General features: G+C 42.6%; 1 protein-coding gene across 1 annotated transcript; it reads right to left on the bottom strand.

Moving 5' to 3' along the window:
• Positions 1-1,948: 1,948 nt before the first annotated feature.
• On the bottom strand, positions 1,949-26,640 carry TMPRSS7 (transmembrane serine protease 7). The gene is made up of 18 exons (XM_081860918.1): positions 26,470-26,640; positions 24,756-24,957; positions 23,631-23,761; positions 21,092-21,159; positions 20,601-20,794; positions 18,854-18,892; positions 16,331-16,559; positions 15,665-15,795; positions 13,685-13,797; positions 11,361-11,467; positions 9,889-10,025; positions 8,420-8,527; positions 8,216-8,326; positions 7,186-7,302; positions 5,235-5,412; positions 4,174-4,442; positions 3,002-3,138; positions 1,949-2,121 (listed from the first exon to the last, which is right to left on the bottom strand). The coding sequence occupies exons 1-18, from the start codon at positions 26,518-26,520 to the stop codon at positions 1,951-1,953; spliced, it is 2,493 nt and encodes an 830-aa protein (XP_081717044.1). The 5' UTR covers positions 26,521-26,640; the 3' UTR covers positions 1,949-1,950.

The following is a 26,640-nucleotide window of genomic DNA, read 5'->3' as shown; positions in this document are numbered from 1 at the left end:
GAAGGACAGATCTTGAAGCTGATTCTACAATACTTTGGCCACCTCATGAGAAGAGAAGACTCCCTGGAAAAGACCCTGATGTTGGGGAAGATTGAGGGCACGAGGAGAATGGGACGGCAGAGGAGGAGATGGTTGGACAGTGTTCTCGAAGCTACCAACATGAGTTTGACCAAACTGCAGGAGACAGTGGAAGACAGGAGTGCCTGGCGTGCTCTGGTCCATGGGGTCACGAAGAGTCGGACACGACTAAACGACTAAACAACAAACTTTGTATAGTAAGCTAGTTTCTACACATAACCATCTCTATCCTCTGTCCAGGCAAACCAGAAGCATGATCAGAGTTCAAGGACAAATTCAAGCCCAGTAAAAACACCTGGGGAGGTTGTGAAGCAGGTCAGGTGAGGTGTGTTGCTGCGGAGAAGTGTGGCCTGGAGCAAGTCCTGAGAGCCAGACGGAGAAGCTTGGAGAGCTGAATTATTTCCATGGGCTTGAAGTTTCCCACCCCTAGTAAAAACTGGAAATAGGCAGTCAGGTTTTGTATCTGCAGCAGTGGCCAGAGGAGAAATGACTGATGGGAGGAGCGCTTAGAGATGAAACACTATGGTACACCTGTAGCAGCAAAACTGGACGCCTTCATCTGCTCCAGCTGCAATAAAACATATCTCTCCTGTATGTTTCTTCAGCCACAGCAGGCGCTGTAATTCTCCAGCAGTTTGACTTCATCCCTGAAGGCACTCTTTCATTGTCTCCTGAGACAGATGGATGTCAACAAGAAGTATAAGCTATAAGAAACACAACTGGTTTGTCCTAAGGCATTTTGAAATGAGGCATTTTGAAATGAGTTATGTCCTTTTCCATGTTGAATCCCTGAATAAGGTTCCACTTTCAAGTTTTGTCTGGGGGAATGACCCAACTACATGCAATTTGAGAACCCAGTGATTAATCTCCTAGCTGAAATGAAGCCAGATGGCAGTGTGAAGAGGAGGTGGTTTAGGGGAAAGGGATACTTATTTTTTCCCCCATAGAGTATTTTTTCCTCCAATCAGCATTGCCTTCCTCAAGCAATATTCAAAGATGATATCTCCCTCCCCATATTTTACAGCCCCTGTGGTTGAATGCTGGAAATATAATAGTCACAGGCAACCTGTGTCATGCTGCCAGGGACTGGGCAGAGGAGGAATGGTGGAGACTGCCTCCCCATCCTGGCCCTTCCAGAGAGGAGGAAGAGGAAAAGGGTATAGATTTACAACAGGGGTTTGTGGGAGGTCACAGCTCAGAGGCAGATGAGGGGAAAAGTTGAGAAATAATAGGAGAGGAGAAGCAGGCAGAGCCAGAGCAGCAACTGGCTGACACGGTGTCATTAGAAAGTATCCAAGACCTGCCATCTCCCAGAACCCGGCAAGACTTAAAAGTAGGAGAGCAAAGAGCTCAGAGACAGAGGGCATGTAGCAGCACCCATAGAAGTGGCAAATGAGGAAGTGGAAGAGACTGGGGTGGAGATTCATTCAGGACAATGCCATTATCCAAGAGGCTGGGTTCTATAGCCTCTCTCTGTAAATATTGAAATTAAAAGGATGGTAAGAAATTTTTTCATGTTTTTATACTTTCTTGGGCAGCCAGCCGGGAGCCACTGACAACATCCTGACACATGCCTAGTGTTGTAGTCTTATAAAATATCTTTTCCCCTACATTTGATGCAAATAATCATTAAAAATATACCAAAAATTAAGTTTTTGTGGCATCACTTGAGAGTGAGAAAGGTAGGAACCTAGTCTTTTCAAGACCTCTGTACAATTCTGCTTATTGAGCATGTGGTTGAGCCATTCATTCCGAGGCCATGGGTGTAGCAGACACAATGACAAACTGAAAACACCGCTAATCATTTAGTAAATGTGGTTTTAATGAGGACATTTCAGAGCTGACTCTGTTTCAAGTGTAATTGCCGCTAAATTAAAAAACTGAAGGCACATATTTGTGTATCCATGTAGCAAAATTTGACACCCTTGTGTATACTCCGGGGAAATTGGGTCTTCCACAGCCATAGCCCCAGCTAACGATTCCCATCAAGAACCACTTTCCATCACTTTTGCTTCGACATGATAGGGGTCCTCCTGAATCTCCCTTAAAAAAAAGACATTGTTTTCAAAAGTCAACACATTTTGCCATTTTAGATCATTTCTGTTGATAGCATCAATTATCTACCAATGTGGATAAAAGCTGTCCCCAGGTGTCAGGGACAGGCAGGGCTCTGAAGAGTATGTGGTGGAGGCATGGGGAATGACCCAGGAGAGGAGATGTGTGATTTATGGGGTTTGGCACCACCCACAAGGTGGGATCCGGGGGGGGAGGAGGAAGAGTCAAGGCAGTCTGAGATAGAGAAAGGTACACCAGATGTGGCAGGAGAAGAAAAGGCTGTTCAGCCAATAGATGGGTCAGTAGACACACTACCTTCTCTCCCCCCCCCCCCATCTCCCAGAACCAGAAGGTGTATGAATTGGGAAGAGCAGTGGCACCTTTCATGCAGAAGAAGTCTCAGGCTGCAGGAGCGCAACCAGTCAGGGGAGGGTATATAACATGGGTAGGCAAACTAAGGCCCAGGGGCCAGATCCGGCCTCATCGCCTTCTCAATCTGGCCTGCAGACGGTCCAGGAATCAGAGTGTTTTTACATGAGTATAATGTGTCCTTTTATTTAAAATGCATCTCTGGGTTATTTGTGGGGCATAGGAATTCATTCATTCCCCTCCCCAAAAAATATATAGTCTGCCCCCCCCCCACAAGGTCTGAGGGACAGTGGACTGGCCCCCTGCTGAAAAAGTTTGGTGACCCCTGGTATATAAGATCCAGTTGGGACCAGTGTCATTAGGTTTCCTAGCACAGACCTGAACTGGAATGCAGTCAAAAGTCAGTGGTGATATTTTGGGGGGTGGGGGTGAGGAATAGTAAGCAGCGGTGGTGAGCAAGTATAAGTGGGGCAAGTATGTGAGAGAGCAAGGTACTTACTTTGCAGCTATCCCTTTTCCCAGACAGCATCCCAGCACACAGCATGCGGGCTGTAATAAGCCCATACGTTGAATGACACAGTGTTTGATCAACAATCTCTACCTCTGCTTTTTGCAAAACTGCCGCGGTTTCATCATCTGGAAAAGTTTAATAATTTAGGCAAGATGATAATTCTCGAGAACCTGATCTCTCACTCCAGATCCAGATAGCAACCCTTATAGCAACTACACTAAACCTGGCTCTTATCAAATCTAAGAAAACCAGCAACGTCTTTATTTATATATCTTATGTATAGAAAGTAAGTTATACTGAAATGGGGTTCTCTTCCAAGGAAAGGTGATGTTGGCTTCTGTCCTAGCTCTTATTGTTGTTACTGTTATTATTTATGAGTTTAGAGGGATCAAATCAGCGCTTGTTGTTTCAATGATCTTTACAATAATCCTGTGAGGTAAGTGAATATTACCGTCCTCATATTGCAAGTGGCCAACTGAGGCTGACAAAAAGGGCTTTCTTTTACACTGGTGCCCTCATGATCCATCATCACCAGTAGAACCATTACAGAAAGCATGTCAGTGACAGGGAACGTGTGGCTCTCCAGGTATTGTTGGACTACAACTCCCATCATCCCTGACCCTTGCCCATGCTGGCTGGAACTGATGGGAGTTGGAGTCCAAGTATTACAGGCTCCTCCTCATCCCTGGCATGGATGGCACAATGCTGATGCTTCCTTCAAAAAATTCTACCTTGCTTGCCAGAGTTCAGATGCTGCTTAAAATGAGCAAAACAAGTCACATTTTATTTATTTATTGCATTTATGTCCTATTTTTCTCTCCAAGATGCTCAAGGTGGCATATATGGTTCTCGCCCCTCCTCATTTAATCCCCACAAAAACCCTGTGGCTGTGGCTCTAGGCACTGGCTGCCCCGTGAGTTTCATGACTGAGTGTGGATTTGAACCCTGGTCTCCAAGGTCCGAGTCTGGCACTCGTAACCACGACACCACATGGACTCTCTTTGCTTCTGCTTTGTCACCTAATCCATTATCTGTTCTGAGAAAATATGATTATGCATTGATGTTACAGATACAAACTCTGTGCTAAACATAAAAAAGTGAAACAAAAAACCTCTCATTGCAGTTCCTGGCATGCTGGCAAAAAGGAGCAGGAAGCTCACCTGTTTCTTGCTTTTGCCCCCATCCTGTTACCCAGCACTTCTCCCCAGTGTGAACTCTGTGTGTGATGGGAGGCAGGCAGATTGGCTGAATTAGCCACCTCATTGTGTCCAGCCATGGTGTGCTTAATTGGAGCAGGGCAATGTCGTAGTCATAATTCCTGCTGTTGTAGTACTCATGCACAATAATCCTTCTCACAGTAGAGACAAATTTGGCTTTTCCTTGAGTGCGCATTCCCAAATGAGCTGTCCAGATTCTAGGATCAGATAACCTTAAGGAAAGCAGATTATCATTCAAGCATCAGTAACCAGACTTCTAGAACAAGGTATGAAAACTCTGGAGTGCACACACACACACACACCTCAATTGTGAACTGTTAGAGCATCACGTCTCTTTTCCTAAGCCAGACAGAAGCTCTGGGCTTTGGTAAGAAGGTGCCAGGGGAAAAATTAGGGACTAGACTAGTCCCCCTAGTCTACTGACCGCTCACCACTGCCCAGAATGCCCCAGGGATGAACTGGCAGTGATGCCACACTGTTGTGTGAGTCAACTGACTTGGGTGAGGACACAGCACCAAAAGTTGTGCGTCTTTTGGTACCACGCCCTTGTGCCCCCGTTTTCTTCAGGGGAATGTTGGAGGGTGTGCAACTGAGGAATCTAAAACAAGGGTTGTGGGACTAAGATGGGAGCAGGGAATTTTGTTCAGCCAAGGACCACACCTGCCTGAGCAAACTTCCAAGAGACACGTGCCAGGGGTAGTTGGGCCTGAAGCACAAAGTGGGCTCTGAGCAGGGATCTGCCATGGACAGATGGAAATGGGTGAATATTGGAAAAGCCAAGCACTAGGCAGCCTTGTTCACTGACCCTTCGCCTATGCAAAGGGAGGCCAGGCTATTTTTCAAGCGGCATATTGGAAATCTCATAATTGTGCTGCATGGTTGACTGTTACAAATTAACAGGAGAAGAAGGAGCGCATTGTACTCCATGTCTATCCCATACATGCCACTACTTTGGAGTTATGAGAAAGGAGAAGCTATGGATGAAGGGATTTCTAATTACTCACCTGTTCCCTTGAAAACAATGGGCAGCAGAGAGAAGCCACTCTTTTGATATCACAGAGGCTCCACAGTAAGCAACTCCAGCAAAATGGAGGCTGACTTGCCACGGCCATTCACCTTCGTGGGCATCCAGCCCTCCCACAATCCGGTGGGGCATGTTGCGGTATTTAGTGCTGCCACAGCCTTTGGAAGAGGGTTAACAGTTGAACATTTCCCTTGCAGTAGCAGCCATGGCGGAATACTGATTTTCCAACTGGATGATCTCTTAACTAATCTTTTTGAACTTGAGCACTCTAAATATAACTAGTTCATGTGCAAACTGAGGTCTGCCTATTTGGAGTGCCAGGAAATACATGACAGTGGTCTTGATTCAGGTGCAAATTAAGGGTTTATTTATGCACCGGAGGGTTTCTGACTTATGTTTTTGTTTTACACAAGGCCCTTGCATGGGGGCACACAACTTTTAAAAAACTCTCCCCAAGTTTCAAACACTGTGTACAATTGACATTAGGAAAAAAGTCGGAAGTCCCACTGTCTGTATAGAGACCGACACAATATCCTCTGAATTTGTTATGCAAACCTGTGGCGGGTGCAATGAGAGCCTAGTTAGGGATGGGAATCCATGTAGCACATAATTCATTGGCCTTTAACACATTGTGGGGAGTGGGGAAAGACTGAGATAAGCAAAGTCCTGTTTCCTGCAGGAGAAGCTGCATGGCTTAGATGGGTGGAGACCCAGTGACACTTTGATTGCCTTACAGAGACCACTGGTAATGAATGCAAATGGTAGATGTCATTATCTCCGATTCTATACTGAGTTAAGATCTTCATCTATTATTAGGGATTGATGATTTGCAGATTAATTCATGCAGCTGTTAGTTAGGCCTAGGAATTTTCTGTTGTGGATCAAGCACCATAAGCTATTTAAATTCAGCTGGAAGAAGAGTTCCCATAGCTTCAGTTTGCTTCCTAGGTTCAGTCCCTGACATCTCTAAATAAAAGCATCTGGAAGCAAAGGATGTGAAAGACCTCTGCCTCAGACCCTCGAAAACCACTGGCAGAGTTGACTATCATGAGCTAAATGAGCAGTTTGACCTGGCATAAAGTATCTTTCAGTATCTATGGACTAAAATATGCTAATGAATACCTGTTGTGTTGTACAGAGCAGTGTGCATGGGCTGGGAGAAGCATGTGCAGCTTTGAAAAATGAAGCCAATAATTCACGTGAAACGGAAACCTGTTTTTGTTTCTGTTTTTAAATGGAGATGTGACTTCCCCATTCAGATGTGAACATCCCAGCTGAGTGTTTCTTATGAGTCATGTTCCCATCAGCTTTGACTAGAATTTCTGCCCACATTGTTATTGAAGCCACCTGTGATCTTTTTCAAATATTCTCAGAATATTACCCAACAATTGATAGCTAATCAATCTGAATCAATGAAACAATGGCTTCGAGGTTCTCTGCCTTATCTCTGCTCCCGAGCAGAGTTTGCAAGGCTAGTTGGGGCTAGTTTGCAAGGAGAGACTCCCTTGATTAGGCTCTGGCTGGTGAAGGGACTGAACGCTGCTCAGGCCAACAGGATGGCACAACACTTGCCCCACCCTGGGCACCGGCAACCCACACGACACCCCTGTGCAAGGGACTTCCATGCATGCAATGGAACTTCCTCTCCCTCTCCTGTCCCATCCCCCCCACCCTCAAAATCTGAAAGAGATTGGAGGTGGAGTGCAGCAGAAGACCATTGAATGCAATGAAGTATTTGATGCACCATAATACTGTAGCACAGCTTTCTACAAACTGGTCGTCTACAGTTATTTTGGACTGTAACTCACATCATCACTGACCATGCTGTAGACTGATGGGATCTGTAGTCCTACAGCATCTGGAGGATGCCAGATTAGGAAGGGCTGTCCTAGTAAGCATTTTTTAAGGATTGCAGTCTTGAACAGACTTACTGCAATTGTTTTCGTCACTTCGATCGAGGCAGTCTACAATTCCGTCACATCTTGCATTCTGCTTCCTGAAGCAAATATTATTGCTGCACTTAAATGTATTGTTGGTACATGGAATGCCTGAAAAAGAACCAGTGACAAAAGACATGCTTCAGCAGTTTCTGTTTTATTCATTTTTTTCATCAAAATGATTCAGCACTGGCTCAGACACTGAAAATTTGGAACTGTAGTTTGTTAAGTGTGTTGAGAGCTGTTATGAGACCCCCAATTCCCCTCACTGAGCTACAATTCTCAAAAATGTTTAATGGTCAATCCCTATTCTGCCTGAGCACACCTGCCTGAGCAAACTTCCAAGAGACATGTGCCAGGGATGGTTGGGCCTGGAGCACAAAGTAGGAACTCTGAGAATTGTAGCTCTGTGAGGGGAATTGTCACAGATGCCAAACAGATGCCTATCAGAATCTCACCAGTAGGCTATTGATGCTCAATAGCCTTATCCCCACTTGTGTTCCCCAGAAACTGGTATGCTGAGGCCTATTGCCTTCAGCTGTGGAGGTAGAACATAGCCCTTAAGGCTAGTAGACTTTGATAGCCTTATCATTCACAAATTTGTCCAATCCTTTTTTAAAAGCCATCCATGCCGATGGCCATTACTTCATTTTGTGGTAGTGAATTCTGGATTTTTATTGTGCTCTGTGAAGAAGGATTTCTTCTCGTCTGCCCTGAATCTCCCAACGTTCAGTTTCACAAAAGGCTCACATCCAGACGAGGTGCTACCAGCTCACTTTTGACACCAGTACTTGGTATGTCTTTTTTAAGCCAGAGGCAAAGGGTTGTATCCAATGGTTGCATGAATGGAAAGCAGCCCGTTCAACAGATCTTTCTCCTCTCCTGATTAGAAAAACCAGAACCAAAAATAACGGTCTTGAATTGGTATCAAGCCCAAAGTACTGTGGATCACTCCAATAACTAGAACGAGCAATTTGTAAGGTGAAACTGTTGGACTTAACAACTTTTATGGGGTGGGACTCACTTTCAGTGCAGTGTCGTTCATCTTGACCATCTTCACAGTCATTTATTCCATCACAGAAAATGGAATGGTGTTGTGTTAGGAAACTGGTGTTACAGTTTTGTTTGGGAACACCTAAAATGAAAAGAAAGGCAGCAATTCACTAAGAAAGGTAACTTTAAAGAGTGGTCATAATATTTCAGGGCTCATCTGCTACGGATACTTAACCACAAAAGAGCTCATCGCTTTCATCAAAGCAGTCATTGATCCCATCACAGCGCCGAGTTTGTTGAACACATAAACCTGTGTGGCATTCAAAAGTTCCAAGTGGACAAGCTGAAGGCAAGAGAGAAAACAGTTAGGACCTCTAGCTTTCAAAGTAATTTTGGCTCTTACACTTATACTGTGCTGAAGCCTGCTCTCAACTATCTCAAAAGTTTTCTTTTCCTGCCATACGCTCAGGGCACTTGAGAATTTCTGTGGAATGTTTGTAGGTGTGGTGGCTTTGAGCCTACCTGAGCATTGTGAGGTCTCCAAGTGTGGTATATGTGCATGTCTCTTTCCAGTAAACATTTGCCCAGTAACTCTGCTGCATTCCTGGCTGCCTGAACTTCACAGTCTTTAAAATCTCTTGGAAGGAATTACTTCATGATGTCTTCCCCTGGGCTTTAACCAAAGCACGGGGACCTGGGAAGGCCGCAGAGTGCAGACCTCTGGTGAGATGATCTGTTGAGTGATTGGACACCTCCAAAGTAAGGTAAGAGCAACACAAATTCCGCACTTCAGTCATGAATATTTCATTAAATATTTCACTATCTGATATATTTCAAATGCAATGCCTTTTCTTATAATGATGGGAAATTGTAAAAAAGAAGAAGAAAAATTGGAGAAATTAATGGCATAACACCAGTTAATGACACAGTTGGTTCTCCCAAAATGAAATGTGCTTCATAGGTGCTTTTGCATCACTCTTATTTATTACAAAGGGGGCGGGAATGCTACTTGGAAGATACTGCCTTTTAATAAAACTCAATGAAAGATTATTTTGTGAGTTACTCAAACCTGAGATAAAATTTACCAATTTACCAGGAAAAGAAGATACTGGTCAAAGCTGAGGCATATAGTCTAAGAAAGATAGCATACAAGGACACATCTCAGTCTCATGCCATGCTCTACTAGGAAGGGTTAACTCAATAGCTGATTTGCCAAATCATTTATAGGTGTAATCTATTTCAGCTTTCCCTAATCTGGTGATCTGAATATATTTTGGACTACAACTTCCATCAACCCCAGCCAGGTCAACTCTGTAGATTGGGGGGGGGGGTGATTGGAGTTGCGGTCCAAAACATCTGGAAGACACCAGGTTTGGGAAGTCTGTTATAATTTCATATTTCAGCATATTTAGCAAGTCATGTTGCTTAGCATGCATTAGCGAGTCATGCTTTTTTAAAAAAATAATAGGAGCGGCTGCCATCTTATACACATGTTCTTAAAACCATGTCACATCAAGCTTATATAGCTGAAATGTGGATTATAACTGTTGGATAGAAAGTAGAAAACAGAAAGAAAAAAAAAACCTTCACATGCAAAAACTCAGCATTATCCTGCATGCCAAAGATGGCTTCCAGTATTTTTTAGTAAAGATGCATTCAGGTGGTGTTCCAAAAGCTATAAAGGAAAGTTAGAATCAGTCTTACGTTGGCTGATATTGTAGCTTCCATATTCTACAAGCAGTGGCTGCTCTGAAATTTTGGAACTACATTGAAACTCAACGTTAACTGCAAAGCTTGCAACTCGGAATATTGTTTGATGATCAATGTAATAACCGCAATACCTGTGGGATGAATGTATGTTAACTTGTGGGGCATGGAACATCTTTCATCACCAAAAGACAATAACAGTCGTAGTTGTAGTATATTTGAATTCCTCAACGTTTTTAACAACTGCATGCTAAAATCATCACCTGGTACAAAAGAGTAAGAGTAGGGTTCAACTCCTACTAGCACAACTGGGCTTTCCCCATCCTCTCCTCCCTCTATGTGCACCCCTATGACTTCCCCCAAATCCACTTTGGAGGGTCAAGAGAACTGCCAGAACAGAACATAGAGGAAACAGCACATGGCGAAACAAAGTGGTTCATAGGTTGCTGCCTTCTCTGTAAAGCTTTCTTATGTGATCTCAGTATTTTAATATGAGGTTGTATGTTTGTTGTATGCTTCGAGTAGGGAATTTGCTCAGTGACAGTGACGGATGTGCTTTGCATTCAAAAGGTTGCAGGTTAAATTTCTAATTGTCTCCACAATTAAGCTGGGCAGTAGATAATGGAAAGCATCTCTCTCCACACACCTGGCCTGGAAAGTTGCTATCACTCAGAGTAGACAGTACTGGGCCAATGGACAAATAACATCATTAGGTATATTTCCCATGTTCACAAGTTTCTGAGGTCAAATAATTTAGGGTGCTGCTGTACATTTCTAAGCAGACACACACACCAGCATGTTCTGTATTTGCTCCTATAAATAGCTGGGCTTAATGTCAACTGGAATGGAGAATGATATCCTTCCAGCTTTTGCCTTTGCCCAACTCATCAGTGGCATGTGGCCCTCAGAACGTTACCCAGAAAGGATTGTGGCCCTTGGGTCAGTCAGTAGCAGGCAGTGTGGCAGGGCGTCATCATTTATGTTACCTTATGGCAGTAGAGTAGCTCCAACTTACTGGAAGCCAAGAGAGAGCAGGAGGAGCAAGATGTTGTGGAGGCCCAAGCTGAGCAAACACATCAGCTAAGTCAATACAGAGCTCCTGCTGGTGTATTCGCTCAGCACCAACCTCTCCACCATTTTATTCTCCCACTCTCCCTCCCAGTAAGCAGCAGCGACCCCACTGCTGGGAGGTCAGGTAAGCACTGTTGTCTCACTACACCATCAGCTACTGCCTTGGGCTCAAAAGCCTTCTCCATTCTACAATTGACACAAGCCAGACAGGATACCTCGTATCCAAATATTGCTGAAGAATGAACATGAAGCAAATGAGAACAGTTTGTATCTTGCCATGTGCATTAAAATAAAGGTCATCAGGATAATGTAATGATCACATTACTACTTGCTATGACAACTTCCTTAATCTGCTGCCTACCTCCTTGAAAATATATAGCCTATATTCATATACTTACATGTGTTCGTTAATTTTCCACCATCCGTGCTCACAGCCTTTAATGCTTTTTTCACTGATAGTATAATTATGAAATTTCAGCGCTATGCCAAGATTTTTCAGGGGAGTCTGTTTTAAGGAAATAATGGATACATTTAAAAAATATTTTTAACAACTGTGGACAGTTCAGCTTGATATTACTCCTACTACTCCTACTCCTACTATAAGATACATGCAAGGGTTTCACTTGTCCCAGAGCTCATCAAGATTCATGCAGATACCAGTTACAATATAAAATGGAAACACATCTGATGAGAGCCACATTCTGCAGTAGGTTAAATGTGTGCTAACGTTTGCTACCTCGACAAAAATCACCCGGCTATTCCTGCAGTATGCTTTGGGTGGAGGCTCTGACAAACTAGGCACTGAATGTCTACTAAGGAATTTTCTCCCTCAATATGTATGATCAGCTCCCAACTTGGATGGCTTTAAAATAAAATTAAACAAGTTCATGAGGAATAATGTTCTACCTCCACCAGGGGGCTGAGCCCTTTTGGGCCCTGAAATATTTTGGGGGAGGGGACCGAGCCCTCCAAAAGGCTTCCCAATGAGGCTGAGCACAGAGCCACACATGGGGCAGCCTCAATGCTCTGGCTCCTCCTTCTCCTCCTCCTCCTGCTGCTGCAGACGGGAAGGAGTTTGGAAGCAGCTCCAGCAGGAGCAGGAGAAGCCATGGCCATTGAAGCTGTGCTGCTAATGCGCTGCTGCTGTGCTAGGCTTCACTTCCTCTGATGTCATGACATCACACGTACAATAAACACACAAGACGTAACCGGCTGTACGTTTGAAAAAATAAGATATACTATTTGATGTATTGAATTGTAGATTTCAACAGAAGTAGCTCATAAAGTTCAATGAAAAAAGTAGAAGACCCAGTGGATCAGTTCATTCTCTAATCAATTTATGCCTTGTTTAGCCTTGTTTTGACGTCCTGGGCTTCATCAGTAGTACAAACTCATATATGATATCACTACTACTATGCTATAAGATCCACTGTCCTGGCTAATATTCTGGAAATCCTTGTCTTAGACTCTGTGAAAGGATTCTGTGGAACTGTAACAACCTTTTGTGTGGATGGTTGGACTTTATGAACAGACAGGTGGAATAGACACTTTCACATATATGGACCTTATGCATAAATTGATTAGAGAGTGAACTGATCCACTGGGTCTTCTACATTTTTCATTGAACTTTATGAGCTACCGGTACTTCTGTTGAAATCTACAATTCAATACAATGAATAGTATGTCATATTTTTTTCAAACGTACAACCGGTTACGTCTTGTGTGTCTATTGAATATGTTTCACGTAACCAGAGGTTTGTTGTTGTTTTATCTCACATACAATGTCAGGATGTCATGCATGTGGCATCACACACTGTGCCACCATTCTCACTCAGATGCTGGCATGTGTGGCCTCCACTGTTGGCTTGTAGGTTTCCTGTATACACTTGGTTGGCCACTGTGAGAATAGGATGCTGGACTGGATGGGTCATTATCCTGATCCAGCAGGAGCCTGCTTATGATTTTATATAATAATAATAATAATAATAATAATAATAATAATAATAATAATAATAAATTATTTATACTCTGCCCATCGGGCTGGGTTTCCCTAGACACTCTGGGCGGCTTCCAACAAAAGATTATAAATACATTGAATAAACATCAGTTATTTAAAACTTCCCTAAACAGGGCTGCCTTCAGATGCCTTCTAAACGTCAGATAGTTGTTTATTTATTTGACATCTGATGGGAGGGCGTTCCACAGGGAGGGCGCCACTACCGAGAAGGCCCTCTGCCTGGTTCCCTGTAACTTTGTTCTCCCCACTGATTAGCTACATCAAGGTCTGATACAGCTGTGAATAAGGGCTTCCAGATCTGAGCAGTGACACCCAAGTTTAAGCACTAACATTCTGCTGGTTCAAAACTGACCACAGGGTCCTCATCACAGCAGTAGCACTTTTGTTTTCCCTGTGCCAGGCTACAGGGAGCAACAGCACTTGCCGCAGCTCAGATGCCAACTCCCCAGAGCCTTGGGAAAGAGGTCACACTGGCAGTGGCCAAGAGGAAGTGCAGCTTTCCATCCCCTCACAAGGGAACCTTTCATCTCTCACTACAGCTACTTGACCCACAAAGAGAGAGAGAGATCCAAGCTTTGTGCTGAGATCAAAGGGCTCAGAATCTTGCAAAGTGAGACTGACAGACAGAGAGCCCTGTTTCCAAATGACACGAAACACACCAAAGGGCAGTTGCGAAACACCTGCACAATGGGGTTTCAAAATTACCTGGAAACTCCATGTACAAATGCATTTTGGAGGGTAGTAACTTGGGTAATAAGGACTCATGATTCTCCCTTCAAATCGAGGACTTCCCAATGCCAGTATAGCTTTGCCGCATTCTGAGAAAAGAAAGATGCATTTCCATATTATTGCACAATCTGGAAACCAAGAATCAGCCAAAAGAAGAAGTCATTCCTTCCAGTACGGCTTTCTTCTTTTTAAGTAATACTTTGTTTGTTTTAGGATTTCTGTCCTGCCTTTTTATATATGTTTCAGGGTGGTGAACAATGAAAACAAGGCAAAACATAGTAAACAGCAGACACAAAACAAGGTGCATAATAATTAACCAGGGTAAGCAATATCAACTTTTCCATCACATGGAGGAGTACTTGAGGACATGATGGAGACGTAGGTCTTTTTTGCTACCATCGTCGCTTCCCTTCATGGTGCGTGTGGTTGTGCTTCCTAACCACTGTGTGGTTGGCTTCACACCAGAAGTTGCACCACTTCTGCTCTGGCCATCATCCACCTGCTTCATTGCTTGTAGTTCTGGGGGAAACCAAGGAACTTTGCAGTGTCAGACGGGGCACTCTGTGGATTTAGTGTTAATTGTCCTTCCCCATCTCAGTATTCCACAGTGAAGTTAGGTCCTCAAAAGAATAACCAGATATGGCTACTGGAAAATCCCCCAGATCAGATTCTGTAAGTCTCTGAGACCATCTGAATTGGTCCTCCACCCCTTTGGGGGTATACTGATGCTGCAAGCCCAAACTTTACTAGGGATCTAACCATGACAAAAAGATCAATTCCATCCCTCCAACATCTACTCCAGCACTTGCCCTAAAGTGAAGACTAAGTTTAGTGCACACCCTGCCTTTTGTGTTGTTCTGCCCCCTGATTGTCATGGAGGCTACGAAGTCCCAAGCTGAACTAAAGATAGCAGCCTTGGCATGAATACTGAAGTCATGCAGAACTATAATCATGGAGACCACCTCCAACAGCTTGGTTAAGGTGGTCATTGGGCAACTGGGTGGGTGGTTAACTAACAGCACTCCCAGTCTGTCTCACTGACCCAACAACTGTCCCTGTTTGTCCCTATTGGAAAAGATGTGAAAGATAAAGGAAAAAGGGTGAAATGGACCACAAGGACCCATAATGGGGAAGCATGTCAACAAGAAAAACATATACCTGGTTCCAGTGACATAATGACCTTTGTTATTTTGAAATGCCCCTAATTGTTTGGGAAGGGCCATCACTCAGAGCCCCTGCTTCACATGCTGAAGATCCCAGATTCAGTTTGTGGTAGGGCTAGGAAGGTCCCCTGTCTGAAACCCTGAAGAGCCACTGTCAGTCAGTGAAGACAGTACTGAACTAGATGAATCAGAGGTTTGACTTCATTCAAGGCAGCCTCCTATATTCCTTTGTTACAGAGAAACTAACAACAATCTCATGTCATATGTGTATTTGACAACTACTCCATCTGCTGGCATAATGGAGTAAAAGGGATACTGGTTATTTCTATAATGAAAATGCAACTGATGTTTCACGTTGTGGTATCTGCAAATGGTTGGGGCAGCAAGGCATTTTCCATTCTGCAGAGGTGCACTGCATGATTTGAGACCCCAGAATCCCTTGCAGGGTCACAGAAGATGCTGAGGTGCAGTTCTTAGATTACATGCTGTTGCAATGGCACCTGAATAAACTGCCCTTCCATGCAATTACTTGAATTACTTATACAGCTGGAGACTGAAGACATTGAGAAGCAAGCAAACAAACAACTGGTTGTAGAAAGAGCTGAAGTTAGGCAGGTCATGGGAAAGATGAAAGAGAGAAATGCTATTAAGGTGACAGAAAACACATTCAGACAGGTATGTGTCTCACTTATCTGATGTAGGATGTGTACTGTTTTTGATGGTAGCGGAAAAAACTTAACCAAGGATGAGTCTCCAGCTAGAGTTTCCACATTTAACAAATGAGAACACTTACTTTCTTGTGGGATGACCTCAAAGTACCCATGAAATTCCTTCACTTTCTTCACTTGCGTGGACTTCAGAGTAACCAGCATCAAATTATTTGTAGAAACGAAAGACAGGAATGAATTGGTTGGTTCACAAATTCTGAAAATAAATTGATTTTTCTTCATGTGTAGAAAGTATGGGAATTACAATGCATCATTAGCCTCATTACTAGATTTGGCCCTTAGGCTAGCCAATAGTTTAAGGACGCCACAGTAACTGTGATGGTAAACTCATGTTAGACTTTGATACTGTTGTCACAGCAGATCCTATAGGGGTGTTCAAAGCCCCATCTGCTTCAGTCAGTTAATGCAATTCAATAACGTGGACAAGATGTTTGCCAATCGCATGCCTTTGGGACCCCTGCCCCAATCTATCCTGCCCTTCCTTCCAAATGACTCCCAGGTGGACTGATAACATTGAGGGGGGATTCCCATAAAGTTTGGTCTGCAAACTGCTGTTAGGAGCAACATACTGCTAGCAAGCAATACCTTGCTAAGGAATCTACAGTGGCTGCCAATGGACAAGTTTAATATACACATTTTTTGTTTTGTTTTGTTTTGTTTTGTTTTTTTAAAAATGAACTTCTTTTCTGCTTGCAGAAACCAAAGAAATTGTACTGAAAAGGCATACCTACCGATACAGTGTCTTACTTTTGATTGGCATCAGGGAGTCATAAATGGTCAACGAATCAGTGATGCAATTGTCTGCTTCAATCTGAATGGATGCTACGGAGAGGCGGATTAAGTAGCCAACCAATGCAATCAGTTTGAAATAGCAGATCATCCTTCCAGATGCTGTTGAAATGTCCAATGGAAAGTGCTGGTGCAGCCGGTCTGCATGCAGATCATATATGCAACTTGAACCTACAGTAAATGGCGATTAGTATCATGGAGATTACAATGCTTGGTAAAAGACAATGCTTAAGCTTTACGGAGAGACAAGATAATATTTTTCACATGTCACTAATAAAATATCAATTGATCCGACTGACATTTAGAACCAGATTTGCCCATTTAATTTTCTATTCATCCCCCCCCCAAAGTATTTATGTACAGTGGTACTTGGTTCTCAAACTCAATCCATTCTGGAAGTCTGTTTGACTTCCAAAACGTTCAAAAACCAAGATACGGCTTCCGATTGGCTGATTGGCCCCAGAAACAATGCCGACAACCAAAACAGACATTCGCTTCCAAAAAATGTTTGCAAAACCGGAACACTTACTTCCGGGTTTGCGGCATTCAGGAGCCGATTTGTTCGTTAACTAGGCAGTTCGGGAACCAAGGTACCACTGTATTAAAAAAACAACAAACATTAACTGGATTTAAATGCTGCTCAGTCTAAGCAGTTTGCAAAAATCAATACATCATATAGATTAAAAATGCCAATAAAAACAGATGTTAAAACCAAGTTTCATGTGGTGGCAGAGGTTGGTGGCAGAGGTTGCAGAGCAGGTGAGGTTTCCACATGGACGCCCCCTATGGGAATTTAGTCACCTGAGGCAATGACTTCACCCCACCTAATGATGCTGCAGCCACTTTTCTCAAAAATGGACTTTTGAAAAGTGACAGGAAAAAATGTGCTGAAAAGTGTGAGATAATAAGTGCTTGATGTGACACCATATAACCTTCCCACAGAAACCACCCAAGACATTTTGCTGCCTGAGGCAGCAAATATATTCCCTATCTCCCCATTCCAAAAAGCTAACCAGGCTGGCAGCTGCCTCTTACTTCAATAGTCAGGAGATGCATTGGAGGGGAAGACACCAAAGGAGCTGTGTGTGTGTGTGTGTGTGTGTGAGAGAGAGAGAGAGAGAGAGAGAGAAGAAGAGTTTGGATTTGACATCCCGCTTTATCACTACCCGAAGGAGTCTCAAAGCGGCTAACATTCTCCTTTCCCTCCCCCCCCAACAAACACTCTGTGAGGTGAGTGGGGCTGAGAGACTTCAAAGAAGTGTGACTGGCCCAAGGTCACCCAGCAGCTGTATGTGGAGGAGCGGAGACGCGAACCCGGTTCCCCAGATTACGAGTCTAAAATTACGAGAAATTTTGTCACCTGAGGATCCTGCCACCCAAAGCAGTTGCTTCACCTTGCCTCACATGTGGGCCTGCTGTGCTCCCCACAAACCGAACGAGCACTCAGTAAAGAGCTGACGTTCCCACAAAGTTGTGCAAACAATCAGAATGAATATTCAGTAAACAGGTCATCTGGAAACAATGAGACAGGAGGAGAGGGAAAGACAGAAAGAGAGATGTGTGGTATAAATGTATGTGTGGGAGAGTCGGTGAGTAGAGGAATAAAAGCTATGTTCAGATTGAAAGAAGCAGACCTAGAAGAAGCAGTTGCTAGCAGGAATGGCCAAATCTATCGATTTCAGTTTCTCATTTTTCTAGTCTTAAGTTTAATTCTCCATATTTCTGCATCAATTTATTTTTTTTAAAAAAAAACACCTCTCATTAAAATGTGGCAACATTTTAGTGCAGATGTCTCCCTTTTTGCAAACAATTGTCCTGATATAATGCATATTATATATATTCTCATGAATATATGCATTTTTATCTATACTTCCTGTTAATAAACACATTTCTGTACACATTATTTGCTTGAAGAACCACATCAAAGATGTGCAATGTGAATTTTGAATAATAACTGTGCTTAGGCTTGCATAATGGTTTGAAGGTGAATTTTCCCCTCATCTCTAGCTGTGAAATCAGGAGCATCTTGGGGTCTTGGGAGATCTGATGTGAGGGCTGCACTTCTGCTGTCTGATATCAGTGTACACACTGATTGTCCCTACTGATTCTCTACTTCTACAGTTGCAAACAAAATATTTTTGAAATATCACAACCCCTCCTCTAAAGAAGCCCAAACCCTGGTAGTGTCTCCTTCTGAAACTCATTATCTCCCAGGGAAACAGGGAGCATTTCCCAATACTGATTTCCCTTTCAGGTTGTTGTAAGAATGACATCTTTGAACACTCAAAAGCATGATCTAAATGCTAAATTACCCAACAGATCCCATGTTTAGCCCTGCACAAAGCTTACATTATAGAAGGTGATATAGATACAGGCAGGATTCAATTTTCGCCACATAATATACATTTCCCATTTTGAAATGTGTTAAATGGGAAAATGTGTTTTAAAAAAACTCTGTCATGTACCTGTTCCTGTTGTTGAAGAGTAATCTGATCGAAGCCCAACTGCATGGAAGGAGAAAATACAAATGACTCTGTACATATTTAAACAAACAGACCAGCAGGCAACATATGAATGTAATACAGTATTATCACAACCTATGTGCATTTTACATGTGTGATTTCAACATGAAGTGGCTGAAGTCTGGCCAGTAGTAATCACACAAATGACATGCAGAGAAGGCAGAGTGCTTAAATGTTCTTTCTGTGCAGGGTTTTCCTCAGTGCAGAAAGAATCATAGAAGCATAGTTGGAGGGGATCAGAAGGATCATCGAGTCCAAATCCCTGCAACGCAGGGATCTTTCACTCAATATGAGGCTTCAGTCCACAAGCCTCATGGGTTTAGAGTCCCATGCTCTACTGACTGAACTATTCCTCAGAGCATTTAAGCTCTCAGACTTACTGTGCTCTGGGATGCACTTGTGATATCTTGCTGGAGCTTGAACAGTCCCACGAGATATTGTGAGAGCATCCCAGAGCTTGGTAAAAGCTCTCTGCCTTGCTTGGGGGGACAGGCAAGGCCCACATGGTGTACAACTCTGGAAAGGTAAGGATGCTCACACTGGGTAGCTCCAAAGGGCTAATTGAAGTATACACATTTTTGCATATAAGCGCCATCTCCGGAATGTAACCACCACACAATATGAGACTGCACCGCATTGCAGTGTTAATTTGGAACTTGAGAATAGGGACCTATTGATATGACAATAATTCATGTGAATTTGTGAAGCCACCACGAAAGGATGTTTTCCAGGATTTTATTCAGATGTAAAGACTTAAAATGCATTGCAATGAACTTGCAGGGAGAGGGATACAGGATCCTGCCAGCTGGTTTCACTGTGGAACTCCACATAGGGTTGGCCAAAAACATTTCTTATTGCTTCAAGCACCCACCCACCCACCCCCACACCGCAAGGTAAGGTAACAGTCCCAAGGCCAACCACCTGAGCTTGAAAATCCCAGGAGCGCCTCTCACTTCTCCCTGGTGGTAAAAATAATACATTAATTCTCCACTCTGTTGAGTTGAGGATTCCAGCCTGTGGGGTTCAGGGTGCTTCTTCACAAGCTCCTTCCCCTTAGCAGAGCCACTTGCAAAGCAGCACCCTGCAGGTGGGAACCCCCATGCTCTTGGTTTAAGTGGGTGGAGATACAGCATCTCCTTCCCCAGTGCTTCTCCTGGCCGTATGTTTAATGAGGGTATTTTAATTTATTTGGGGCTGAATCCAGGGCAGGTTTCCCTGGTTTGGGTTGATCCTGGAGGCCCAAATTAGGCCAGGCAGGGGTGCTGTGCACAACCCTATCAAAAACTAGCTGTCTGAAGTAGACACCTCACTCTACTTAATGTATGGCTAGCTCTGACACCATATATATCAAAGCAGACACGTGAGCACATTCCTATATGAATGGATTGAATTCTATAGGAAAGTCATTAGGAGGGAGGACGTTCCAATGACACATGGCATCAACTGATGATAAACACAAAGGGACATAAATCCAATTATCACCATCACCCTGTTGAGCAAAAATTGGATTAGCACCATTAGGCCCAGTTCGGATCTCCACATAGCATTTCTGCTTTTCCAGTTCCATGAGGTGATTATTTCAGAGGCAAAAGTTATGGATTCTAGTTTTTTTCAGTACAGCAAGCTATTAATTGTGTCAGAAGGTTCACTTTCTTCAGAGGAAAAATAGCAACTGCCAAGGGATACCAACCGCTAAGCACAATGGAGTCCATATCGACAGCAAGGCCTTGAAGACTCCCTACTGAGGTTCGATTGATGATGCTTGTCTGAATTGAGTCCTTTAAAATAGCAGCTACACAATCTTCACAAAACACTTGGCCTTTAGCCTGTGGCACCACAAACACAATCCAGAAATGGACAAGAAGACCCCCATTGTTGTTGTTACTGAAATCAAATGAAAAAGCAAATTACATCACGGTGTTTCTGAGACTCCGGTGCTTGGAAATCTATAGCTTTTCTCATCATTGTTGTTGTTGCTGCTGTTGTTTTTAATGTACCAACATTTTTAAAATGTAAGATACTTTATGGGACATGGGAGTGCTTTCTGTGTTTGGATTTGGTCACATATGATGAGGCTTTTGGTTTGCAACAAGAGACAGTACATGGATAGTAAATGCTGCAACACGACATTATTTCTCGCTAAGACCCCCAGCCACAAATGAAATGGAAAATATGTCCCACCTGACATCTGAGACAATGGATTGCTTATAGAATTTGGAGAAAGCAGATTTGGTATATACCAAGTTCATCTGAAAGAGAAGATGCACAGAATGGTTGGGCAATCCCACACAGACTAAATTAAAATTACTCTTGCTGAGGGCACTTCCAGATCACTGGTTTATTGATTTCTTTGCAGGGCAATTAGACAATGTTGGCTGTTTAATGAGCATTTATTCTGATTTCTTTGTGGGGAGGTTAGACAATGCTGTGTCAAGGAGGTGTTACCCCCCACAGTTTCTGGTACATTCCCCCATTCCTTTTCTTATCACAAAAGAGTTGATCTTTAGGCGAAGGAAATAGGTCATGCAAGACCTTCAAATCAACTTTAATTGTGCAACTTGAATTTGTCTGTATGTGATTGAATCCTGCCCCAAAATAGCGAAAGTCTGGAAGCACCCTGAGAGTTGCCTGATATGCAGTACAGCAGATTCAGCAGCCCTGTTTGTTTATAACAAGGATATCATTCTCAGCTTTGAAGGAGGGAGTACTGGAGATTTATGGAACCTTTATGATAAGTTATTTAAGTTGTTGACTGCATTATTCATATTAATGCCAATATAGACTTCTAAGCAAGATACACACAAAAAATCCCACCCAGTTATGCAAACATTTAAATATAAGCACCCATATTTAAACTATGCAATAAATCAATATAATTAAAAATTAAAATATGCACATCTATAAAATATGCAGTAAAACAATTCTATCAAGAAAGCACCATGATTACGGTAAATCAGAAGACTCAGACTGAGAGATTGAAGGAATGCCTATATAAACAGGTGCATCTTCAATGTAAAGCATAAGGAATCCTTGGGAAGTGGTGCTTCCCTGGGAATCATGTTTTTCTTCCAGCTCTTGGCTGGTTTTCCAGTGCACAGTGAATAATCAGTAAATACCAGAGACAGTGAGTTAAGAGAAAGGGGAAATACAATGAAGACCAGCAAACAGTGCTGAAAGTTTGGTCAGTTAGTTTTGAGCCATCCAGTCCACCAAGACCCATTTATTTTGGGGATGTGGCTGTACAAGTTGCATGGGACCTACTGGATAGTGACTGTGCAGCATAACTCATGCACACAGACACATCTTGTATTTTAAGCATATTAATTAAAGACTGAGACTCATGCTTTTGCTCTCCTTTGCACCATTTCAAGCACTCATTATTGGAGAGAATGTACCAAATTCCAACAACTATTGAACCCCCACCCATAAGCAGTGCCCTTCCACTTCCCTCTTTCTATTGAAATTAGTTCTTTGAAAGCTGCGTACTCCTTCAAGAAGCACATTAGGGCTGCAGCTCAGTGGTTGGGCATCTGCTTTGCATGCAGAAGGTCCAAAGTTCAATCCTTGGCATCTCCAGGGAGGGTTAGCAGAGACTCCTGCCTGAAATCCTGGACAGCTGCCACTAATCTGTGTAGACAATACTGAGCTGGATGGACCAATGGACTGACTCAGTATAAGGGGGATTCATTCTCTGCATGTGTGTGTTGGTCAACCACACCTGGAGTAGTGTCCAGTTCAGAGTACCACAGTTTAAGAAGGCTATTGACAATCCTTGACATGCACAGAGGAGGGTGACTAAGACAATCAAAGGTTTGGAAACCAAGCCTTATGAGGAACGGTTGAGGGAGCTGGGTACGTTTAGCCTGGCTAAGAGACTGAGAAGAGAGAGGATAGCCATCTTCAAATATCTAAAGGACTGTCACATGGAGGATGGAAGAAGCTTGTTATCTCCTGCTCTGGAGATGAAGACCCAAACCAATGGATTCACGTTACAAGAAAGGAGATTCTGACTCAACATGAGGAAGATCTTTCTGGTGGTAAGATCTGTTTGACAGTGGAATGGATTCACTTGAAACTTTTTAGAGTCTCCTTCCTCGGAGGTTTTAAAGCAGAGGTTGGAGGGACATCTGTCCTGGATTCTTTAGTTGAGATTCCTGCATAGCAAGGGATTGGATTGGTGACCCTCAGGGTCCACTCTTCACTTCTATGATTCTATGATTCCCTCCCTCCCTCCCTCCCTCCCTCCCTCCCTCCCTCTCTCCCTCTCTCTGTCTCTGTTTTCCCTGGGAAGATGACATTGTAGCATACATGACATTGTGGCATTGTAGTGATGGCCATCAACTTGGCTATAAAAGAGGATTCGACAAATCCATGGAGGATAAGGCAAACAGTGTCTACAAGCCATGATGACTATGTTCTACCTCCACAGCCAGAGACAGTATTACTCTGAATACCAGTTGCTAGGAAACGCCAGCTGGGAGAGTTCTGTTTCAGGCCACTGTGAGAACAGGATGCTGGACTAGGTGAGCCTTCATCCTGATCCAGCAGTAATCTTTCTATGGTACTACAAATACGACACGGAGAGAAAATTCCAGAATGTGTTATCTCCCTTTATTGACACACTACAAAAGGCAAGGCTTGCTGGGTCCACACAACCAGCTGATTATTGCGTATGCTTTGGTGATAATGTGGAACACAAGGGTTGGTGTTTTTTCCTTACCACTTGCTGCACATTCTGTGCAACAGAGAGAAACTCCCTGGATTCCTTCTGCCGATACTCTGGGAGAAACTCAATGTTGGCAACACGAAATAATCCAACAAAATACAGTGCATCTTTGTTTTCTGCCTGAACTGTAAAACAATAAAAAGAACACAATAAAATATCAAAACAATGCATTTTTAAAAGTTTAAAATAGTAACATATCCTAATAGCTAATAATAATAATGTCAAGGTTGCCAGGAATAGTATCTTCCAGCCATCAAATATTGGGATGAATGTTAATAATGAGGGAGACAGATACACCTCACCAGGGAAGACATCTCACAAATGGAGAACTGCTACCAAGAAGGTTCTGATATGGGTCAACACCAACCAGATAGCACACAGTGGACAAAGTACTACTTTAAAAATATTAAACCAGCATATATCTATTCATGTGTCTGTCCACCCTTACATATAATGAAGACTTATTTTAAAAACGAGTAAACTGCTTTGGGAAAAGTATCTTGTCAAGGGCACAGACACTAGCCAATAGACCCCCACATGATAACCAGGTTTTCCTTAGTATGTTGGAATTTCACTACATAATAATATATTAGCATTTTGCCCTTTAAAAAGTTTTTCAGTATAGAGCCAGAAAAATAATGCAATAGCCCAGTCTCAATCATGACGCAAAACAAGGAAGAAATGCATTTATAGAAAATCACATAAAGCACACACACAAACTTTGGTTTTGGTTGGTTATGGTGCAGGACAATTCATTAAGAAGAAAATAGCTAATGGAGACCTTCCTCTCACTTTTGAGCTGTGGGTGCACACCTTATAGAACCAAATTCTCATCCAGACTACTCTCCTATTTCTAGTTAAATGTTGGGCTCTGAGGAATAGGTTTTCCAAGATGCTGCTAGGATTCTCTTTTAACTGACATTCTGGCATACACATCTTCTGAAGGATAAAAACAGCCTCCATTGTAAATAGAAAACCTTTTTCTAGAGCCAATAAAAAGCAACATAATAGAAAACGATTTTCTAGAGCATTGTTTATACCTCTATGAGTGTTCTTTAAATGTAAATATGGGGAAAGGCCTCATAAAGCATTGCCTACAATGGAGATACAGAAACTCACCAATAAAGAGCCACAATAACGTCCAAGTTATAACACCTACAATGAAGAGGACCACTGTAAACAGGATGATTTTATTTTGAAAATTCCAGAGAGACTTGTTTCTTTTGGCTTTCCTCTTTGATTTTGCTGACCTATTGAGTTTCCTTGCAATTCTTTCCCACTTTTCTTCTGAATCTGCCATTTGTACTGATACATTTGATACCTTAATCAAAGAGGGGGAAAGAATCACATAGATAAATGTCCAGTATCTCTCAATTCAGCATTTCCCAAAGGCAGACATATTCATTTCACACTTGAACGGCGTGCCTTGACTGAGATTTCTGCTGTTGGTGTAGTCATGAGTGACTCTTCAGTGCTCTATTGCTACATCAAAATGCCACTGCAGTTGTGATATCCCACACAATCCCGGTATGCTTACACAAATGTAAATCTCAATGAGTCTTACTTTTCAGTTAGGACCACCATACACTCCTAAAACTGTTTCTCGTGGTCTGTTTATTATTTTACTACTGTGTCCTTGATGCACTATATAAAATAACATACCAGCAGCAAAGAATTTCAACACAATCAGCAGAGGTGACAATCTGGAATCTGGTGAAGTGATAGGCTTGAAGCACGCTACATATGCGGCACTAAGGTTGCTATTTACAATTTGTAAATACTACTACTACTAATAATAATAATAATTTTATAAATCCGTGCAAATAATGCCACATCTGCTTCCCCCTCCCTTTACTTTTCTGGTTACAGCACAAAACGTTTCTCTCCAGCCCAAGCAGGTGAGGTGGAGTCAGTACATAGCAGCCACCAGACGTCAACTGTCATTGCTGTTCAATTTTCCAGCTATCAGTAGCCATCAAAGAAGTACCTTTTGCTATTGAAACACTCAGTTCAAAAAGGGCCATCTCCCATATCCAAAGTGTCCTGTGCTTCTTTGTGAAGAAGGGCAGGATATAAATCAAATCATATTAACAGGGTTTCACATTTTTCCTGGTCAACACCTTCTCCCTTTAAATATTTCACAGGGACTATAAACTCTTTTGAACTTCTTGCTTTTCCTTCCATCATACTATTTGGTCAGACACCAACAACAGAACAGTGCATTTCCAGCATGGTTACTTCATCCAGAGCAGCAAATTTCATAGTTGACTGCTACAATTTAAGTATCTCAAATTATTCCTTTAATCGGTTAAAGAACAATGTGTCTCCCCACCTCCTCACTTGTGCCAGCTCTGATTAAGCATTGTAGAATTCATTCCCATTAATAAAGCAATTTAAGTATCACAGAACACTGAATTATTTAAGTCCTCCTCTTTCTTTTAACCACCTGTCAGCAGTCCAGGATAAGTTACTATGCCAACTAGCTGAATGCGAACTATATTTAGATATGCTGTATAATTAATTGATTTGTTTTTCAAACATTGCACCCAGGAATGAAATAAGTTTTAACAGAACTTCACTCCGCCTCCTGATGCAGATCTCCTGCCATCAGCTCTCAAGGGCTGATCTCATGCCCTATCAACTGCATGTAAATAAATGCACATCATATTTCACCAAAAAACCCAGTTAAAATCAGCTACAGCATTGACAGCGCCAGTTAGTTCCCAGATATCACTTTCATAATTCATGGGCTCAGCAAGTATATGATAAACAGAACACATTGTTATTTCAACCAGGCACAACATTGCAGTGCATTTAAAGTTTACTTACTTACACTTAATTCATCTTCAGGATTAGCAGGTCTGTCACTGCCTTGCTCGTCCATTGTTAGGAGGCTGATTCTTTGCAAGCAAGCAAGCAAACAAATAAACAGAACTCGCACACTGAGAGCTGCAAGTATCTACTGCCAAGGACTGTTAGAAACTATGTTTGAAGAAGAACTGGC

The sequence above is a fragment of the Podarcis erhardii genome, assembly GCF_964252035.2.
Source record: "Podarcis erhardii genome assembly, chromosome: 4".
NCBI lineage: Eukaryota > Metazoa > Chordata > Lepidosauria > Squamata > Lacertidae > Podarcis > Podarcis erhardii.
This window is presented reverse-complemented; position numbering and strand designations above follow the sequence as displayed.

Bases quoted from the DNA above. Each gene is read 5' to 3' on its own strand.
- TMPRSS7 (XM_081860918.1), bottom strand. From the start codon at position 26,520: ATGGACGAGCAAGGCAGTGACAGACCTGCTAATCCTGAAGATGAATTA. The intron at 21,160-23,630 runs GTAAGGAAAAAA...CTTCTCTTTCAG, and splicing joins CACAGAATGTGCAGCAAGTG to ATGAACTTGGTATATACCAA. The intron at 2,122-3,001 runs GTAAGTACCTTG...CTTTTTTTTAAG, and splicing joins GGAAAAGGGATAGCTGCAAA to GGAGATTCAGGAGGACCCCT.